At 39.0% G+C, this 19,832-nt stretch overlaps 3 protein-coding genes across 4 annotated transcripts; all 3 read left to right on the forward strand.

Moving 5' to 3' along the window:
* Positions 1-4,705: 4,705 nt before the first annotated feature.
* Positions 4,706-10,216, forward strand: LOC133709209 (uncharacterized). Of its 2 annotated transcripts, XM_062134871.1 has the most exons (11): positions 4,706-4,909; positions 5,385-5,705; positions 5,886-5,963; positions 6,083-6,648; positions 6,877-7,491; positions 7,720-7,874; positions 8,638-8,849; positions 8,934-9,067; positions 9,176-9,507; positions 9,592-9,695; positions 9,849-10,216. In XM_062134871.1, the coding sequence occupies exons 2-11, from the start codon at positions 5,408-5,410 to the stop codon at positions 9,917-9,919; spliced, it is 2,565 nt and encodes an 854-aa protein (XP_061990855.1). In that variant the 5' UTR covers positions 4,706-4,909; positions 5,385-5,407; the 3' UTR covers positions 9,920-10,216. The 2 variants fall into 2 exon arrangements, with proteins under 2 accessions (XP_061990855.1, XP_061990856.1); XM_062134872.1 differs by lacking the exons at positions 9,592-9,695; positions 9,849-10,216 and having other exon boundaries at positions 8,934-9,098; positions 9,176-9,344.
* Positions 10,217-13,033: 2,817 nt separating this feature from the next.
* On the forward strand, positions 13,034-13,562 carry LOC133711081 (receptor-like protein 46). Its single transcript, XM_062137252.1, has 2 exons — positions 13,034-13,244; positions 13,378-13,562. The coding sequence occupies exons 1-2, from the start codon at positions 13,034-13,036 to the stop codon at positions 13,560-13,562; spliced, it is 396 nt and encodes a 131-aa protein (XP_061993236.1).
* Positions 13,563-15,351: 1,789 nt separating this feature from the next.
* On the forward strand, positions 15,352-19,472 carry LOC133709210 (serine/threonine-protein kinase PBL34-like). Its single transcript, XM_062134873.1, has 6 exons — positions 15,352-16,140; positions 17,329-17,663; positions 17,772-17,907; positions 18,003-18,139; positions 18,216-18,339; positions 18,631-19,472. Exons 1-6 carry the CDS (start codon positions 15,924-15,926, stop codon positions 19,143-19,145), a joined length of 1,464 nt encoding a protein of 487 aa, XP_061990857.1. The 5' UTR covers positions 15,352-15,923; the 3' UTR covers positions 19,146-19,472.
* The last annotated feature ends 360 nt before the right edge of the window (positions 19,473-19,832 follow it).

The following is a 19,832-nucleotide window of genomic DNA, read 5'->3' on the forward strand; positions in this document are numbered from 1 at the left end:
TCTGTCATGAAGGACAGAATTTTGTTATTTTTGCTGAACAGTCCCCCCCCTTCCTCCGGTTTCTCTCTCTCCCTCATCCTCAGACCCGAAGACATTCGGCCGACCCGACCCGGATCCATCTCTCTCCTCCGGCGTCCTCCGGCCACGACCCGGCCATCCCTGGCTTCGCCGTGAGCCGTTCAGTCGCCTGGTGCCATCGCCTTGCATCGAAGCTGCCCCGAAAGCTGGATCGAAGACACCCAGACGAGCGAAACCGACCCGGCCGGAAAACGTCGACGCCGGCGTTGCACGGGCCGATCCTTCCCATTTTCGTGATCTCCTTTTCCCCCTGATCATCCCCATGTAAGTCTTTCATCACGATTTTGAGTGTAGAACACTAGATCAAGGTTTGACTTTTTCGACGTCCCTGATTTAATATGAAATCTGATCGGACGCACAGGATTAATCCGACTTTCAAGCTTGATCTAGGACGATCTAGGCCAAACCAGACTTAGCTCCAGGTATGGAAGTCGATCACCCTTTCATTTTGAACAAGTTTGTAGTTGGTCGCTTTGCCATCGGAAGTGGTTGACCCGGAGTTGACCGCCGCGTTGACCGCCCACTGACCACCGCTTGTGGCGGCGCGTCAGACCATATTTCGAGTTTTCATTATCTAGGCGATGATCTATGCATCCATACGAGCGTTTTGATATATAACATGGTCATGTTAGAAAAAGTTGATAAATAGTGGATTTACGTTTTTACGTTACTATTTACGGTTTTTACGTTTTATCTTCGGTTTACGATCTGCGAAGATCAGACCATCGGTTTTGCTTCAAATTTTGATATGTTGATCGTATGACTGTCTCGATGACTTTGTGAGGTCACGGGCGAAGATCCGACCGTTGGATCTTCGTATAATTGTGAAATAGTGATTCGGAAGGCGATTCGTGAGAATCTGACCGTCGGATTTTCATATAAAATTATGGAGATATTAGTAAGGGCGATTCAGGAAGATCAGACCGTTGGATCTTCATGATAATTTAGGAGGATGATCCTAAAGGCGATCTGTGAGGATCTGACCGTTGGATCATCATTTAATTTGAATCCGACCGTTGGATCGTCGTTTAAATACGTTTATGAGTTGTTGGCTAAGTTAAGATCATTATTGGATTAGGTGATCGATGGATTGATTTGGCGGACAATTCGGGAAAATTGTTGTTTTAGCTGTTAAGAAGACGCAGCTGGATTAGAGGTGAGTAAACCTCACGTGGTTCATATTACGAACTGAATAAATTTAATTACTTTATTTTTATCGCAATTGTGTGAAAATATTTGTGGAATAAATATTTGTTTTAAATCATATGGACTTGATCAACTACGGTCCATAGGTAAGTAAAATGATTTTATTATACAAATAAATTTCACGGTTTTTATGCTTGAACTATAGTTGGTATTAGTGGTCATCCCTGAGCGGATGATAATGTATATATATATTTACGTGGAATATATATATTGGTTGACGTGTGATTGGTATGATGAAATGATTGATAATGGATTTGATATTATTCAAGCTATTAATCTCGCATTTAATTGTTGAATAATGAAATGTTGATCATGTGGTGTGAAAGCTATTTTATATGCCCAATTGTGAATATGTGGAAATTATTTTAAGAAATAAAGATTTGTCTTGAAATAATATGTCTCTTTATGTGGGTGTATATATACATATATACGATCTATAAATTATAAAGATTGTATTTTGTGAATTTGATTATGTCTGAAAAGTACAATTGTGAAGCCGGGTGTTATCTACTACCCCGTGCTTAAGTGAATTACTGGTAAATGTGTTTTGATGTTATGAGATGTTAAGCCTGGGCTCTAGTTCCCTACAGATAGTGCACTATTATACTCATAGGTATAGTGGACCTTTGAGTATACATACTTAGGTATAGTGGACCTTGAGTATGCTGCGGCTTTCCCATGCTTTGGTATAGTGGACCCTAGCATGTGGATTCCCGTGCTTTGGTATAGTGGACCCTAGCACGTGGATTTATGATTTGTTACCAGTCAACCTGGCTATCCCGTGTTTTGGTATAGTGGACCCTAACACGTGGATTTATTGATTTGTTTCCAGTTAATCCGAAAATTCACTAAAATGAAAAGTGTACATATATTATTTTGATCAAATATCTATCTGTGATATATTGTTAATATGTGAAGGTGTTAGTGAAAAGAGAATCAAGCATGCTTTGCTTTAATGTTATTTCACATATTAATGTTGCAATAGTTGTTGGTTGTGATCAGTCAAATGTTGAGTTTTAAAAGAGAGTATCGAGAATATACTTGCTTTTATGTTTATGTGATTTTTGGAGTTACCGTGTGACTGTGTTGATTGTTTACTTGAGTTATAATAAATATAATTGAATAAATCAACAGTTCTTTCTTGTTTACTCATACGGGCTGTCAAAAGCTTACCGGGTTTTGTGTTGTTGCAATTTCCGGTACACTATTCAAATTGTGTAGCGGGTAATCTCACAGGTCAGGAGAATCAGAGCAGAGATCGTGCGGTTTAGAGTATTAGTATTAGATTTACAGCATTTGTTTTGTGAGGAGAATTATACTCATTTGAGTTTTACTATTTGATTTGGTGAGAGTGTGCTGTAATAAGTAGCTTGAGGATTTGGTTTATGTAATATCAAGAGGTGTAACTAGTGGTTGTTTCTGAGAGAAAAATTCAGAACGTTATTTGTATTGTTATTAGTCATGTTCCGGATTTGAATCCTTATTTCAAAAATTCGGGGTGTGACAAGTTCTGCTAGGGTTTTGAGCTCTGCCGCATCTGGTGGTGGCGGCTCTCACACCTTCTCCATTTTTATGGACAAAATTGCAGGCCTAGTCCTGCTATCTCTCTTTTGCGTCTCTTTTGCTGGTTGTGTCTTGGAGCTCCCAGAGCAGAAGTTTGATGGGCAAACGGTTCTTTTGGATTGGATGAGGTTGGATCGCGGTGGTGAGTCGCGATGCAGTGATGGAGGGACATCGGTTCTAAGAGGCTGGAGAATTGGAATCGGGGTTCTGCGTTTTTCTGGTTTGTCGCCGGCATGGGCTAAGCAAAGTCGTGGCTTTGATGGTGTTGCTGGGACATTAGTAGTGGTCGTCGGCGTCGATCTCGTCAGCGATGGCTATTGCAGTTTGGCATCCTCCATTGCAGGTCCTCAAGACGCATCCGCCGGTGGTGTTGTCGAGCTCGTTGGCATCAGGATCCGGATCTGGGATCCGGGTGGGCTTGGCAGATGGAGTCGGATCTGGGATCCGGGTGGAGTTTGGTTTTGGCCTGATTATGATTTGCTAGAATGGATGGGGGCTCCTGTGCCTTATTGGTATTGGATCCAGGACCCACTTCTCTGGTATTTGTTCGTGAAAGATCGTCTGCCAACATGGCCATGTTCTGACACCCTTGGCCGGCTTCGATCTTTAGGTGGGAGAGTGCCTTCATTCCGACGCCAAGTTGATTTTTGTCAATTTGTGTGTTGGAGTTCGATGGGTAGTCAAACCACCGACTACTCAATTCACTACACGGCTGCAATCCGTAGTGTAAAATCAGCACTGCGTCTCGACGTTGCTGCTCCTTGCGTTATTAAGTTTTTACATTTCATATGTATTTTTCTTTCCGGGCTGTTTTTTTCATTTCTTGTTGTCTTTTGGCATCGTATCGTTGTACTCTTTCATTTTCAATAAATGGCTGACCTCCTTCGATTCAAAAAAAATGGAAGCTAAACGTCAAAATTATAGTTCAAGTTATATTCAGTTGTTAAAACTAAATCAATTAAAAATCGTTAAGTTAAACTAAAAGTAAAAATGAAAAAAGTTGGTTAAGAGGCTCCTATCACCAAATACTTTTATGTAACAGGTTATTGAGCTACAATAAGTTTTACGTACGTAATTAGTAATATCAAATTGCTTGAAATATTGGTGGTCTATTTTACTAGATGATTATTGAGAAATAAGTTAGACACTTCTCGCTGAGTGGATTGACAATCATTGTCGCATCATATTTGAGTAATAATGAAGAACATATGTTACAATCTTAACATACTCAGTACACTATTTAAAATTCTATCATCTTGATATATTAAGGAGTCGAAGATAGATTTTTACTTATGATAAAAAAGATTGGATTAAATACTCGTTACTCCTCATACTTTTGCATGAAAAACAGTTTAGTCCAAAATTTTAAAATTAAACAGTTTAGTCCTTATTCTTTCTAATTCTCACACAACAAGTCCTAAAATGACTATTATACCCCTCACTTTTTTTTTTTTCTCTCTCTCTCTCTATATATATATAGAGGCCAAAAAATAAAAAATAAAAAGAGAGAAAAATAAAAAAATAAAAAGTGAGGGGTATAATAGTTATTTTAGGACCTGTTGTGTGAGAATTATAAAGAATAAGGACTAAATTGTTTAATTTTAAAATTTTGGACTAAACTGTTTTTCATGCATAAATATGAGGAGTAACGAGTATTTAGTCCAAAAAGATCTGTGAGGTGAAATGACAATTGCTCACTAATAAGAGACTAATGTCATGAGACCAAATAGTAGTTAGTGTCGGGTAAAAAACTGTTAATAATTTTTAGTTTGCCAATTACATTTCTTATGAAAAATAATCTCACTAGTGTAAAAACAATATTTGCACCTCTCTTTATTCGTTGATACAACAACCGTTATGATGGTACCACAATTACAGCTTTCACAGTCTCCCTCCCCACTTCTGACTTCTAACGGCCTCCACCGCCTACGAATCCTAGACGACTCGTCGTCCTCCTCCGCTCGCAGCTTTCATAATCGGAGAATTAATTAGGGCTTTCAACTTGCACAGGTTTCAGGCTCGGGATCGCCGCTAAGGTTCAAAAAAGACGACCGGATTTCGGGTAAGTTCGTTTCTGATATATGAGTACCCAGGGCCAACCTAATCATCGTGGATTCGCCACTGGAATGTTGATTTTCAAATTTCAATGCTAAATCCATGGAACGAATTTGATTGTGATATTCTTTGATTGTTTGGTTGCTTATACAAGAGTGTGAGATTCGTAGTGTGCTTTAGCTTTTTGATCAAGTTTGTTTCCGGAGTTCATATTAGATGGTGATGCGCATTAGGATCAGGCACATCATGTTGTGATAAGTTAGTTCAGTTACTGACTGTAGTGTTGTTGAGGAAGTAATGGAGAATTCTCGTATCGAAAATTTAGCAGCCATTAGCTTTTGGTGTTAGGTTTCGGCCATATAGATCACATATCGATTTGATTAGAACACCGGCTTCAGAGGTTTGTAGCTAGAAACACACACATTTACTTGTATTAGAGTAATCCTTTTTAGAAATGGAATGACATTGGCAGTGATTTTCAGGCGCTTTTTGTTTCGGCGGGACCATGAATTTATTTAGAATATCTAGTCAACATGTACAACGTGTACCGGCTGCTGCTGAGCAGCCGCAGCCGGCCGTTTATGAACCACCTCCAGAGGCGCAGCTTCCCCCGAAACCAGCAGGACCAACTCTGGAGGGTTTAATTGCTGAAGATTCATATCCACAGTATTCTGCAATTGCTGATCACGTTCGAGAAAATGAATCCGGAGTTGAACATGGCGCTGGTGCAAAGAACGACTCATCTGTTATAGCAAAGCATCATGACGTTTCGGATGAGGAAGGATGGATTGCGATTCCATACAGTAAGTTACACAGACTTTGTATACATTGATATTCGGTGTAGCGAGGACACTTATGGATGCACATAAAGTGAGTTCTAATATGTAAATAACACGGTCCAGTGGGTACTTATATTCCTTACGTACACTGTAGCATTGTTGTGATATAGTCTTGTATTTCTAAGGCTCGTTTTGTTCTTGTAGAAGAACTCCCCGATAATTGGAATGATGCACCGGATATACAATCATTACGCTCTATGGACCGCTCCTTTGTTTTTCCCGGTAGCTGTTTCCTGAATCTCCTCTCTCTCTTTCATTCTTGACATGTATTTTCCCAAACATGGGAGAATATACCAGTAGCTAATATGACCTGAAATCTATTATTATTATATTATTTTCAGGTGAACAAGTTCATATCCTTGCATTGCTGTCAGCATGTAAGCAGGATACAGAAATTATTACTCCTTTTAAATTAGCTGCAGCTATGAATAAAAATGGCTTAAAGCAAAGCCCAACGAAGCAAAATGGGAATGTGGAAGATGAAAATGATACATTGTCAAGAAAAGGAGAAAGTAGTCCTGATAGTCAAGGTACAGATCAAAATGGTGAAACCCTGTCAAAAGAGAAGACTGATCCACAGAAGGATGTTTCTGCTAGTGAATCCCTTCTTCGAATGGAGGATCACAAAAGACAAACTGAAATATTATTGCAAAGATTTGAGAGGTCTCATTTTTTTGTTAGGATTGCGGAGTCAGGTGAGTCCCTTTGGTCAAAAAAGGGTTCTTCTAAGAAGTCTTCAGAATCTTCTGAGATGGATGGTCCAGAGGCCACGGAAAATGGAACCCAGAAAAGTGCAGTGTCTCAACTCAATGCCATTGTTGATAAAGGAAATTTTGATCCCAACGTCTCTGGCGGTGTAGCAAGAAATAATGTCAAGTGTTGCTCTCTTTCTAATGGAGACATAGTGGTACGTGTAGTGAAACTTCTAGGTCATTTGTTTTATTTTTCTATATGTACACACACACACATTTATATTAAATGGGGACCTGGCTGGAAAGAGAGGGGGGGGGTTTATCTGCTGCTGTTTTGCTTTTCGATACCTTCCAGTTTTTTGAATTCTTTTTTCCCTCTTACTTGTTAAATTGTCTTTACAATCATTTATTCTCATTTCATTTTCTTGTTTGGAAGGGTGCAGGTTCTTTTACAGGTGAATGTTGGTGTAGATTTTTTGAATGACCCTGTTATTGAGATTCTTCAGTTTGAGAAGTACCGTGAGAGAAGTTTGTCTACAGAGGCTCAGGAGAACTTGGTTTATGCAAATCCGGACCCATGTGGAGAGTTGTTAAAATGGCTGCTTCCTTTGGATAACGTACTTCCTCCTCCAGCTCGTCCTTTATCTCCTCCTTTAACTTCCAATCCAGGAATTGGTGGCACACCTCAAAAGCCCACATCCGGTTCTCAGATTTTCTCCCATTTTAGAAGTTACTCCATGTCATCACTACCACAAAATACTACACAACCACCTGCACCTATTAAAGCCGCCGGTTCTAAGCCAAGCTTTGATCTTGAAGACTGGGATCAGTTTTCATCTCTGAAGCTCTTGAAGAGTCAAAAAGCTGGTTACGACGGGCTTTTATCTTTTCGAGGTGTGTCATTGGAGCGCGAAAGATTTTCTGTTCGTTGTGGATTGGAAGGCATCTATACACCAGGAAGAAGATGGAGGAGAAAACTTGAAATCATACAACCTGTAGAAATTCATTCTTTTGCTGCGGACTGCAATACAGATGACCTTCTCTGTGTCCAGATAAAGGTGTGAACAATGATATTACCAGATCTAGTTTTTTTGTTGAATGTGCATTCTTTTCTTCTTCTTTTTTGGGTTAACTGGTAATTTGCCAACAAAAAATTGTTTTTAGTTTTTTTGTTGAATATGCGTTCTTTTTATGATAGTTTCATAGTATCCAATCATTCTTTAGAATGGCATGTTTTTTAATCTTTAATCTCAAGATCCTACTGAAGTTGTCAATATGTATTGCAGAATGTTTCTCCAGCACATGCACCAAATATTGTGGTGTATGTAGATGCTATAACGATTGTCTCTGAGGAGGCTTCAAAAGGTGGACAGTCCGTATCGTTACCAATTGTATGTGTGGAAGCAGGAAGTGACCATAGTTTACCAAATTTAGCACTCAGGTTATTGTTATGTCTTGGTGTCATTTAAGAATTCATTTTTATCACACAGTAACACTGCAATCTTTTTTGTTACTCCTAAAAATTCTATTTTTTGTGTTTTCTAAATCTTAATTGAAATATATAACTAGGGTTAGGACTTTGGACATTATATGAGTTGCAAATGCCAAGGAGTTGGGGTCAAGTTGTCTGTACAAGTGTAGGAGTAATGCCTTTATATGCACAAGTGTAGGCACAATCCTAGGACAGTTGAAAAAGCTTAAAGACTAACAGAAAAAAAGAATAACAGCTTGCATCTGCTTTGACACCAAATTGGCATAGGGAAACAATCTCTGTCTAACTCGTTGGCAGGTTTTCACACAACACAATGCGCACCTTGTGCACAGAAAATGTTCACCTTCATTCTGTGATAATAGATATTGCCTTGGGAGGCGGATCCAGCAACAATGAGTCATAAAGGGAGACAGAAGCTTGAGGCTGGAGGTTCATGTCTTTGTGGGTCTTGAATTTGACTTGCATGAATAAAGAAATGTTGGAAAAATACGTAACATAGTCCACTGAAACCTGTCAGAGTAGATATCAGGATTAAGACCTAGAGAGCAGTAGCTAACCAGTAGCTATTAAGGTTGCTATTGTAAACATTGTGAAATTGATGTTCACTACTATCATGGGAATCTTTAATTTAGACATTTTTTGTTTGTTTGTTTAGTTTTGGAATCTTAAGCTTATTTCTTTCTCTTGATCTCACTAGAATTTCTTGTGACAGGAGAGGTGAAGAGCATTCTTTTATTCTTAAACCAGCAACAACCCTGTGGAAGAATTTCAAGACTGGTGGTGATAGAAGCACTCAACAATCACTAGCACAGGCTGGAAATGCAGCATCAAGTTCACGTCTAGCATTGAAGACTGCTGAAGGAAAAGCTGCTTCAACTGCTGACCAGTATGCAATTATGGTATCCTGTCGGTGCAACTACACGGGTAATTATATTCCTTTTAGTTTACCATATATAGGGAATTTGAGTATGTTGTTTTTAATTGTGATTCTTTTATGTATGTCTGCAGAGTCAAGATTGTTTTTTAAACAGCCAACAAGTTGGCGACCGCGTATTTCAAGGGATCTTATGATATCTGTTGCGTCTGAAATGTCTGGACAATCTAGTGCACCAAATGCTGGAGTCTCCCAACTTCCTGTTCAGGTTTCATATACTGATAGCTTGTATCATATGTGTATGTGGGAGCTGTCCTCTGTTTTTTTTTTTTAATGTTTGTGAAGTAGGTTTCATCTAAACTTTTCAATTGGTCAGGTCTTAACTCTCCAGGCTTCAAACTTAACAACTGAAGATCTATCTCTGACGGTTCTTGCCCCGGCTTCATTTACTTCGCCACCTTCAGTCGTATCCTTGAATTCTTCACCTTCTTCTCCAATGAGTCCATTTGTTGGTTTTCCTGGGTTTACAGGAAGAACAACTGCCGAGAGACATAACTCTACAATGCAGAGGCTGAACTCAGCACCCTCTATATTGAAAAATCAGAAACAAGCTTCTTCTAATGAACAAGCTTCTCCAGTATCTGATGTTGTTCCTAGTGCTGGTTTAGGTTGTACACATTTGTGGCTTCAGAGTAGAGTTCCACTAGGGTAATACTTCAACCCCCTGTCTCGTTTTGTTTTGTTTATGTTCATGGTTATTCCAATTATTATAATCTTCTATGGTCATGTTAGATGTGTTCCCTCCCAATCTACGGCCACCATCAAGCTTGAGCTACTTCCATTGACCGATGGCATAATTACGCTGGACACTCTTCAGATTGATGTCAAGGAAAAAGGTAGTTATCCCCCTGTTTCTACTGCAGATTATAGGTCATCCATTTGACTGCATAACATTATATACCTGTGAAAACTTTTGCCCTTAATTACGTGCCAAAACGCAACTATAGATTTCTTCTTCTGATGGAGGGTAATATTTTCTGGCATAACAGGTCGTACTTACATACCTGAGCACTCGCTGAAGATTAATGCCACTTCCAGTATTTCCTCGGGGATTCTTTAAGAAACATCCCGTGCAACATGCATTTCATTCCACATTCGTATTGAAGTGTCAACTTCTGTAGTCATCGAGCATCAGGCTCTCAACAACAGGCACTGAGGTTTCCCTTGCTTTGTTCAGTTAAAATTGTCATGTCAATACAACCTCACAGTATGTGGTTGTAATCCGGGATTTGAGAATAGGGATTTTTATAGCATACCCCTTATTGGGAGAGACTGTATTCTTTGTAGATGAATCTTTACTTGTGTGAAATGTAATCGATTAATGCAGAAAAGTTATACACCTGTTCATTCAGTTACATGACACTGGCTTGACTTTTACGTTTCTTTTTTATTTCTCCTGATTCTGTTTACTATGTTTTGATAAATTCTGATTAGTGTGAGTTGCCGCCCACGTCTCGTCACGAATTCATAAAATGTAGAAGTGTCCCATTATATACAAATCATATAGGTAGTTTAACTTTCAACATCAAGTTTATATCACAGGCATGAGTCATGTCATGGCCAGAGCCTCGGAGAGTACAGCTTTGAAGAAGTCCTCAGCTAATAGGTGTGTTCCATATACTAAAACCTAAAATTTTGCAAATGAAATCAATTGGAGGCCTCAAGACGGAGAGCAAGTAATTACAGAAGTCCGTGCAAACTGTTGCTGCTGACAGTTTATCCAAATATGCAATATTACTTGACCAAGTCGAATTAGCGCCAGAAAACAAAGACGAAAAACCAAGTATGAACTATTAAGCATATTTTTCTGCGGAGGTTGCGAAATTCAATGATAACTCTTTTCACTAAAAGCAAAGGAATTTGATCCAATTTAGCAGCACTTCCAATTCAGCCAACAAGTTAACTTTGTTACCTGTTTAATCAGGGACAAACGATATGGCTAGCATTAGCTGCATCAGCAATAGAGCCTCCTGTCAACTTCTTTTTATCCTTCTTTTGTTTACTGAATGCTCGATTTCCTTGAAGCCACAAGATCTGGTGTCAATAGTTTCAAAGTAGCTTGCATTGAGCAGGAGAGGAAGGCACTCCTTAAATTCAAACAAGGCCTGGAAGACCCTTTACATGCATAAGTTCTCTTCTTGGGTTGGAGAAGACTGCTGCAGCTGGCTGGGCGTAGGTTGCTGCAACCAAACCGGCAATGTTGTCAAGCTTGACCTCAGCTATTGCTGCTGTATACAGAGTATGAAACCTTTCACGATGGCATGCTTAGGGGGTGAGTTAGATTCTTCTTTACTTGACATACTTGAATTACTTGGACCTGAGTCACAACAAGTTCAATGGAATTCCTATCCAGCTCATCTTTTAGCGGAATGGTCCCTCCTCATCTTGGGAATCTGTCAAACTTGGTACATCTTGCTCTCACTTCAGATGCACTATTAGGGGAAAGGTCCTTGTGGGTTTCGGATTTGAATTGGGTCTCTAGTCTCTCTTCCTTGCAATACCTCAATTTGGCAGAGGTGAACCGTAGCATGGCATCAGCTGATTGGCTTCCGGCTATCAATAAGCTTCCTTCACTGCTAGAGTTGGACTTGACTTTTTCTCATCATCACCACCTCCCACAGACTTCCATATCTAAATTTCGCATCACTCTTGGGCTTTAAAACTCCCAGATAACTACTTCAACTCTTCATTTTTCCTCAGTGGCTGTACAATATCAGTACCCTTGTCACAGTATGTCTCTCTAGTTCTAGACTTATTGGCTCCCTTCCTGAAAGTGCATGGAAAAATAAACATTGCAGTTTGCAGACTCTAGACCTATCATATAATTCTGTATGTATGGATGTACAACAATTTGTTGAGGCTTTGTCTACATGCAGTAATAGTAGCTTAGAAGTGCTAGATTTCATGTCAAGTAATCTCCATGGATCACTGCCTGAATCTTGGGATCCCTTAAATATTTGGAAAGTCTTGGGTTCAGAAAGAACTCATTCTCGGGTCCTCTCCCAGCCACAATAGGAAATCTGTCACATTTGCAGGTCCTGGACCTGGCCTTCAACAACATGATGAATGGCACCATCCCAGAAAGTATCGGACAACTTTCAGAGTTGAGAGCATTGCTACTCTGGGAGTCTCGGGTGGTTCATGGGAAGGTGTTATATCTGAAATTCATCTTCACAATCTCTCTAGTTTGATAAGTTTTTCTCTGTCTTCCACAAACTCTTTGGTTTTCCATGTCAGTCTTGACTGGACTCCTGCCTTCAATCTATTGTTTCTCTCCACCAGTGATTGCAAACTGATGAATCCCGCTTTTCCAATGTGGCTCAGATATCAGAGTTTCCTCCATGAAATAAATTTCTCAAACGTTGGAATTTCAGATGCAATACCTGATTGGTTTTGGAAAATGTCACAATCTTATTATGATTGGTGGTTTACTGTGGATCTCTCTGATAATCAATTGAGAGGACGCCTTCCAAGCACAGTAAATTTTTGTGTTGGAGCATACGTTAATTTGAATAACAACTTCTTGGAGGGTTCTCTTCCACTTTGGCAAAATGTAACGGAGCTCAGCTTGGCAAACAATAGATTTTCCGGACCTCATTGCATTGGCTAGGAGATGCCAAAGATGGTGAGTGGTGACCCTAGATCTTTCTAGCTAGGAATAACCTGATTGGTAGCATCCCCACTTCCATAACAAAACTCAAGAAATTGGTTTCGATTGATCTCTCAAGGAATCATCTGTCTGGAACCATCCCCAGATTAGTAATGACTAGCACCGTAGATTTTTCCAACAACAATCTATCTGGTCAAATTCCACGCTTCATGTGCTCACAACTATCTTCAGTGTCCTGGCTGAGATTAAGCAACAACAATCTCTCAGGGGAGATTGACCAGTCCTTTCAAAACTGTACAAGACTGTTTACGCTTGATCTTGGAGGGAACAAATTGTCAGGAAGCATATATACCTGCAGCATGGATTGGAAAAAATCTGTATGTATTAATTCTCGGAGCCAACAGATTCACCGGAAGTATTCCTCAACAGATATGAAACCTCCCTTATCTTCATGTTCTAAACCTTTCTCAGAATAATCTTTCGGGATTCATCCCTCGATGCCTTGGCAATTTGGAACATATGAAACAGTTAACCTTACAGTATGAGTCATTCTCAACCTCAAGCATGAACAGGCCCTACCATGATCTTCAGCATCTGGACCTAAATGTAAAAGGAGTAGGATATGAATATGCCAGTTATCTCTTAAGGCTTGTAAACAGCATAGACATTTCAAGCAATAATCTATGGGGTGAAATACCAGAAGAGATAACGAATCTTTCCTATTTGGGTAGCTTGAGTTTATCTCCGAACCAATTGACAGGAAATATCCCAGAGGGTATAGGAAAGTTACAGCTGTTAGAAACTCGATCTTGACCTCTCAAGTAACCATCTTCACGGTCCAATTCCTCTCAGCATGACCTCCATGACTTTTCTGAGCAAATTGAACTTGTCCTATAACAACTTGTCAGGGCCAATTCCATCAGCCAACCAATTCCAGCCCTTCAATGACCCTGCCATGTATAAAGGAAACTCGGGACTTTGTGGGGCGCCATTGCCAACACAATGCTCAACATCGGATAATGATGATCCGGGACAAGAAGAAGAAGAAGAAGAAGAAGATGATGATGATGAGGATATATGGTTCCGGATATAAAGGACTGTATGTAAGCATCACGTACACTGGGATTCATTGTGGGATTTTGGGGTGTTTTTGGCAGCTTGGTGATCAAGAGGTCCTGGAGACACTTGAAAATCTCGACAAAATGAAAGATCAGTTCCTTCTGGTAATCATAGTGCAATGCATATGGAGAAAAGAGACTAGACAGAAAAGACGCTAAGGTTGCTATCTATGCAGGTTTTGTTCTTTTCCTCTCCGCAATTCCTCCCTCGAAATTAAGTGCTTAACTATTAGAATTACTTTGTTGTTCTGATGGAGTATCATTTTCTTGCATAACAGGTATTACCTATATAGCTTGGTATGTATAGAAGTTTAATGCAACTACCAGCATCCTTGCCTGCAGATACTTGTTGTAGTCATCCAGCAGCAAGATCCCAAGTAACAACAGGCAGAGAGGTTAACCTAGCTTTTTTTTTTTCGTGGGAAAGTCACCCTGCTTTGTTTAGTTGGAATTCCCACTCATTTGAGAATTTGACTCCCAATTAATATTATATATTTGATTTTGATTATCCCATTTAAAATACAAAATGTATAATTGATTTCTTAAGTGTGAGGTGCCAAAGTCTTCTCGCAAATGTATAAAATATAGAAGTGCTATATGATAAAGTAAACAATAATATCTTGTTATGTGTTATGTGAGACACTTTTCATTTAAATTTTTTTTCTTATCTTAAATAAAATATAAGACAATGCCAGAAAATGCAGGCTGATAGGTGCTGGTCTTCAGTTTGTTACCTTAATGGCATGATTACGGCATTACCTTATTGGCATGATTAGGGCAGGGTGGCATAACCTTACCCAATCACTTTTTATAATGGTGCCAATCATCAGAAATTATGTAATACAAACTAAACGTGTTATAATTAGATATAAAAGTGGAACATTTGCTTCACAATATTGCAAACTATCTTTGGACAGTACGTGGTAGAACATTTGCCGACTAAGAAATTTAATGATATTTCAGTACTGGTAGGGCAAAAATTCTTATTTTAAAGACTGATATAAAATTGACTGTGATAAAAATATTCATATTTTATTGAAGAAATTTTTTTGTTAAACGACTTCAATAATCCGTGTATGACAACTAATAGTCATAACCGACTACGATATTATAGGTTTCATCTCTTTAGAATTCTTTCTTCTCAAAAAAAAAAAAAAAAAATCTCATCAAAATTCTTCACTGAAAATATCATACCAAAAGAAGACAAAATTTAAAACAATTCTTCAATATAACAAAATCAAATTAATTTTAACTATAAATATAAAATTTAAATGTCAAAATTATAATCACTTAAAACCGTAAATTTAATTTTTAGCCGTTAGTTAGATGCACAAACATACACTTATTTTTTACATTTCCTTAAAAACTGTCGTTTAAACGAGCGGCTCCGATAGCATAATAAGAAACAAGAGGAAATGAGATCATGCATTTGCTAATTGCAGGCTCGAACCGATGACATCAACCCTGACGCGCGCGTTCACGTCCGCCCACACAACCCAGACACCTCACCATCACAATGGGTCCCGCCCTGTCTTTCTCTCTCCTGCCCGGACTGTCCCCTCTTTTTTCTCCACTTCTCTCTCTCTCTGACCGAACTGCCCCTCCCCCACCGTCCTCCTTTCCCAAAGCACCTCGTACGGCCAGCGACATAGGGGCACTCAGGGCAGCCACACCACTGCCCTTTTTCTCCGGGCAGCTCCCTTTGCCTTTTTGTAGTCTTCACTTGAATTAAAAATAGAAAAGAAAGAAGACAGAGAGAGAGTGTGTGAATTATTCTGAGTACTATTTTAGATTTGTAAGTTTATAACGATATATATATATATATATATTTTTTTTTTTTTGGCAAAAACATTTATTTATTTTTGTTAATTTTTTAATTTTTCACACCCAACTTTAAACTGGTCAGATTGTGGGGAAGGGAAGTAGTCTTATTCTGAGATTTATGCATCTTTGAGCAGACATTTGTGGGATAAACTGAGTTTTGTTTGCTCTATCTGTTGGAAACTGACACTTTCTCTTTTGGGTTTTTGTTGTTTTCTTCACAAGGCTGATCAACTTTGGAGCTTTTTACAAGGGTTTGCCATCTTTGTTTGATCTTCTCTCTCTGTGATCTACCTCTTTTCTCAACTGGGTCATCTTTTTTTGAACCAAATTTTGTTGGGTGTGGAACGAAGGTTTGAAATTTGAGAGCTTTTGGTGGGTTATTTTTTTATGTGGGTTGTGTAGAGAGCTTGAGGCAGTTTGACTGGTTTTTTGTGGTGGTGGGAAGGTTGGTGGTTTTGGGGCTTTTAATGGTAATTGGGTTTCATTGTTTAGGCCTATAGGGTTTGTGAGAGATGGGTTTGGAAGCTGAGAATGGGAAAGTGAAAGTGGAGTCTTGGGATATAAGCAAATCCAAGGGGAGGAGGAAGAAGAAGATGGTAGTGGATGATGATGATGATGATGTGGAGGAAGAGGAGACTGGGTGCTGGCTAAGGCTGAGGTTTTTTGGGAGCTGCATTTCTTCAAGATCCAAAGTTGATAGCTCAATTAGTGGCACCAGTACTCACTGTGGTAACTTTCTGTGTTTCTTGGAGTCACTTTTTACTAGCTGTTATGCTGCAATTTTTCGTGTTCAGATGTGTTTTCGGGATTGGTTTGTTGTTTTTCTTTTAGCTTGCGCACTGTAAACAGTTCTTCCCTTGTCAGTCATAGCTTGTTTGCCATAGTTATAACTTTACACAGGAGTGCAAGTAATTTACAACTAATTACTGGTAACACTGCCATTTCTGCTAGAGGCATCCGTAAGTCGGCTGCATTATCACCATGGTCTGTAGAAGTTGGTTGTTGTGTGTATTTTTCATGCATTGGAGTTGGGTCTTTATAGTACAATGAATTGTAAATTGAGCCTAAACAATAGCATTGAAGACAGTTGACTAAGAATGTATATTCACAAAATCAGCAATCACATTAATTGTGATCAAGTGGTTTACATCTATACTCATGATTGCTTTTAATCAAGTATATGAAAATTCCCAGAATTTGTAAAGAGTATGTCTGCAAGAAACATGTGAGCTTGCTGAGACCCAAGTGAGGTCCTTTTGATCTCTTACGAGAGGAGAGCTGATTGATGGCTATAAGCTTCATGATTCTCAAAGAAACATGTGAGCTTGCTTTTGAGATTAAGACATATCCATGTATACTATCTCCTATTACAATATCTCCTATAGCTGGGTAACAATATCTTGAGTCCAGATTGTACGTAATGAGCAAAATAGTGAAAATTGTCTGGTTGATATAGCTGTTGTTAGAGGATAGATTTTGGGATAGGAATATCTTCAACAGGACACAGGTTAGAAGAGTGCTCATTCAATTAGCCAGTTAGGCATGAAAGAGTAGATATAAACTGGTTTCGAAAATAAATGGCCTATTTAGATGGCTGTCGGTTATGGTGACTAGTTTAGATGGTCTCCCTATTAGCACTTACCAAGATATATCATAGCTAAATCTTTTCCATTTAGATTATATTTTGTGTTGGGTTCCTGAGAATCTTATCAACTACACAAGTTGGTCTATCTTCCTGTGCAATGTGGATTCTTCTAGTCAAGTTCTTACACAAATTCTATCTGTGATTGAAACTTGCTTATTGTGACGTGTTTGCAACTCAGTGCAATTTTTTTTTTCCTTACTTTCATAAGAAACCCATTCTTCTGTTTCAGTAGTCTAATGTATTGCCATTGTCTTTTTCGTTTGGTTTTGCAGAAATCAAATCTACAAATGATACAAGCAGAGACCAACCGACGGCTACTGCAGTGTCTAACTCAACCACTAGTAACACAGAAAGTAATGCATCCACTTCAAAATTTGAAGAGGAACTTAAAGTTGCTTCAAGGTTGCGAAAATTTGCTTTTAACGATCTTAAATTGGCAACAAGAAATTTCAGACCTGAAAGTCTTCTTGGTGAAGGTGGTTTTGGTTGTGTGTTCAAGGGGTGGATAGAAGAAAATGGAACTGCTCCAGTCAAACCTGGCACAGGACTTACTGTTGCGGTTAAAACTCTTAATCATGATGGGCTTCAGGGTCATAAAGAATGGCTGGTTTGGACATGTTCCTCTAACTTTTAAATTATTCACTTTTTAACCTTTGGCTCTCTCTGCCTATGATGTTTTTAATCATGGAATTTTGTTCGGCTTCCTTTGTGACAGGCTGAAGTAAATTTCCTTGGTGACCTTGTCCATCCAAACTTGGTAAAACTTATTGGATACTGCATTGAAGATGATCAAAGGCTGCTAGTGTATGAGTTCATGCCTCGAGGGAGCTTGGAGAACCACCTATTTAGGAGTAAGTAACTGCTCTTTTGACAATATAATTTTTGTTCATTTCACCTATTTAGGAGTATTTTCTTTCAGTATTCTGATAACATCTATTATATGCAGGGTCCTTGCCTCTTCCATGGTCTATTAGAATGAAAATTGCATTGGGTGCGGCAAAAGGTCTTACTTTTCTTCATGAGGAGGCAGAAAGACCTGTGATTTATCGTGACTTTAAAACCTCCAACATCTTATTGGATGCAGTATGTGCTGAACACTTTGACAAACTGAACATTCTCCCTAGCATCATTCATCTTTCTAATGAACAGCTGTTTTCAGGATTACAATGCCAAACTTTCTGATTTTGGACTTGCCAAAGATGGCCCGGAGGGTGATAAAACTCATGTCTCCACACGTGTGATGGGAACTTATGGTTATGCAGCTCCAGAATATGTAATGACTGGTATGTGAAGTTACCCTGAATCGTCTATTTTCCTCTCAGCGATTGTCTGCATATTGTGCATATTCATAGTGACTTAAAGAAACATTTGGTTTCCATCAAGATGGAATTTATCTATTCATCTTACCTAGCTTGGTGTGCGTTGTTATTGCGTCTGTTGTCTATATAGTAGCTAGGTCCTGCAATTGTAAATGCAATGACCGCTTATCCTGTAGTGTATTACTTGTTTGATACATGCAATATCTTGCGAGACTTGTTGAAGTCCAATTAGATTCACTGGTATATTTGTTGCAGGACATCTTACATCGAGGAGTGATGTCTATAGTTTTGGCGTAGTTTTACTTGAGATGCTGACAGGCAGAAGATCTATGGACAAAAATCGACCTAATGGTGAACATAACCTTGTGGAATGGGCTCGACCACATCTAGGAGATAGAAGAAGATTCTACCGATTAATAGACCCTCGGCTGGAAGGTCACTTTTCAATAAAAGGTGTACAGAAAGCTGCACAACTAGCTGCCCATTGCCTTAGTCGAGATCCAAAAGCAAGGCCCCTAATGAGCGATGTTGTTGAAGCATTAAAGCCATTGCCAAACCTTAAGGATATGGCAAGCTCATCATATTATTTCCAGACCATGCAAGGTGACCGAGTTGGATCCAGTCCGAATACCAGAAGTGGTGTCAGAACACAAGGAGGATTGCTTACAAGGAATGGGCACAGGAGCCTATCAATACCAAATGGCTCCCATGCTTCTCCATATCACCATCAATTTCCCCATCCATCTCCGAAACCTAATGGAAAAACTTAAGGTAGGGTTGGCAGCTGTCTGTATCATTTCCCACCGCTAGTCAGCATTCATTTTCCCATTTATTTTTTCTCTCTTCTTCCTCAGTATAGATGTGTCATCTGTTAAATCATTTGTTCCTGGACAACTGAAAAGGCAACAGAGAGACATGTTTGCTTGATGTTATGTTTAGAGGGGTGACCTCCGGGTAGGGAAAATGTAAAGGCAGGTGCGGCTTATCGAGCAAAATGTCTTATGTCATATTGGTTACCAAGATTGTTACCTACCTTTACATTGTATCCTTTGTCATCTTATTCCTTCGATTAATACAAGTCCCTGTTTCATAGTCAACTTCTGATCTATTTCTTACCCAAGTTCATCATCAATTTGGTCAATTTCATGATTTCAGGTTTGGCAGCTTCAAATATATGAATATAGCACGTCTCTTTTTTTTGCCGTTTTGCCGTGATTCTTTAACTTGGATAAAATTTAGTGCCATCACAATCAGATAGCATTAGATGAAGAAAATAAATGAAAATGGAGTGTCCCTTATCATGTTTCACCAAATAAAATAAATACCTTATCGGAATCTGGTGCCACATCATGTGCCGATAAGCTGGAGTTATTGAACAGTACTCTGCATCATCATCATCTTGTTCCACAAGTTTTACTGATGCCAAAGCTCTAAGCTTTCCAGCATTTCTATTTCAT

The sequence above is a fragment of the Rosa rugosa genome, chromosome 5 (genome assembly GCF_958449725.1).
Source record: "Rosa rugosa chromosome 5, drRosRugo1.1, whole genome shotgun sequence".
Lineage (NCBI taxonomy): Eukaryota > Viridiplantae > Streptophyta > Magnoliopsida > Rosales > Rosaceae > Rosa > Rosa rugosa.

What these genes read in the sequence shown, in the direction of transcription:
- LOC133709210 (XM_062134873.1), top strand. Translation starts at nt 15,924, where the DNA reads ATGGGTTTGGAAGCTGAGAATGGGAAAGTGAAAGTGGAGTCTTGGGAT. An exon ending in AGGGTCATAAAGAATGGCTG is followed by an intron (nt 17,664 to 17,771) that starts GTTTGGACATGT and finishes CCTTTGTGACAG; the next exon opens with GCTGAAGTAAATTTCCTTGG. An exon ending in TCCAGAATATGTAATGACTG is followed by an intron (nt 18,340 to 18,630) that starts GTATGTGAAGTT and finishes TATTTGTTGCAG; the next exon opens with GACATCTTACATCGAGGAGT.
- LOC133711081 (XM_062137252.1), top strand. Translation starts at nt 13,034, where the DNA reads ATGAACAGGCCCTACCATGATCTTCAGCATCTGGACCTAAATGTAAAA. An exon ending in GACAGGAAATATCCCAGAGG is followed by an intron (nt 13,245 to 13,377) that starts GTATAGGAAAGT and finishes ACAACTTGTCAG; the next exon opens with GGCCAATTCCATCAGCCAAC.
- LOC133709209 (XM_062134871.1), top strand. Translation starts at nt 5,408, where the DNA reads ATGAATTTATTTAGAATATCTAGTCAACATGTACAACGTGTACCGGCT. An exon ending in TCTCCCAACTTCCTGTTCAG is followed by an intron (nt 9,068 to 9,175) that starts GTTTCATATACT and finishes TCAATTGGTCAG; the next exon opens with GTCTTAACTCTCCAGGCTTC. An exon ending in CAGAGTAGAGTTCCACTAGG is followed by an intron (nt 9,508 to 9,591) that starts GTAATACTTCAA and finishes TGGTCATGTTAG; the next exon opens with ATGTGTTCCCTCCCAATCTA.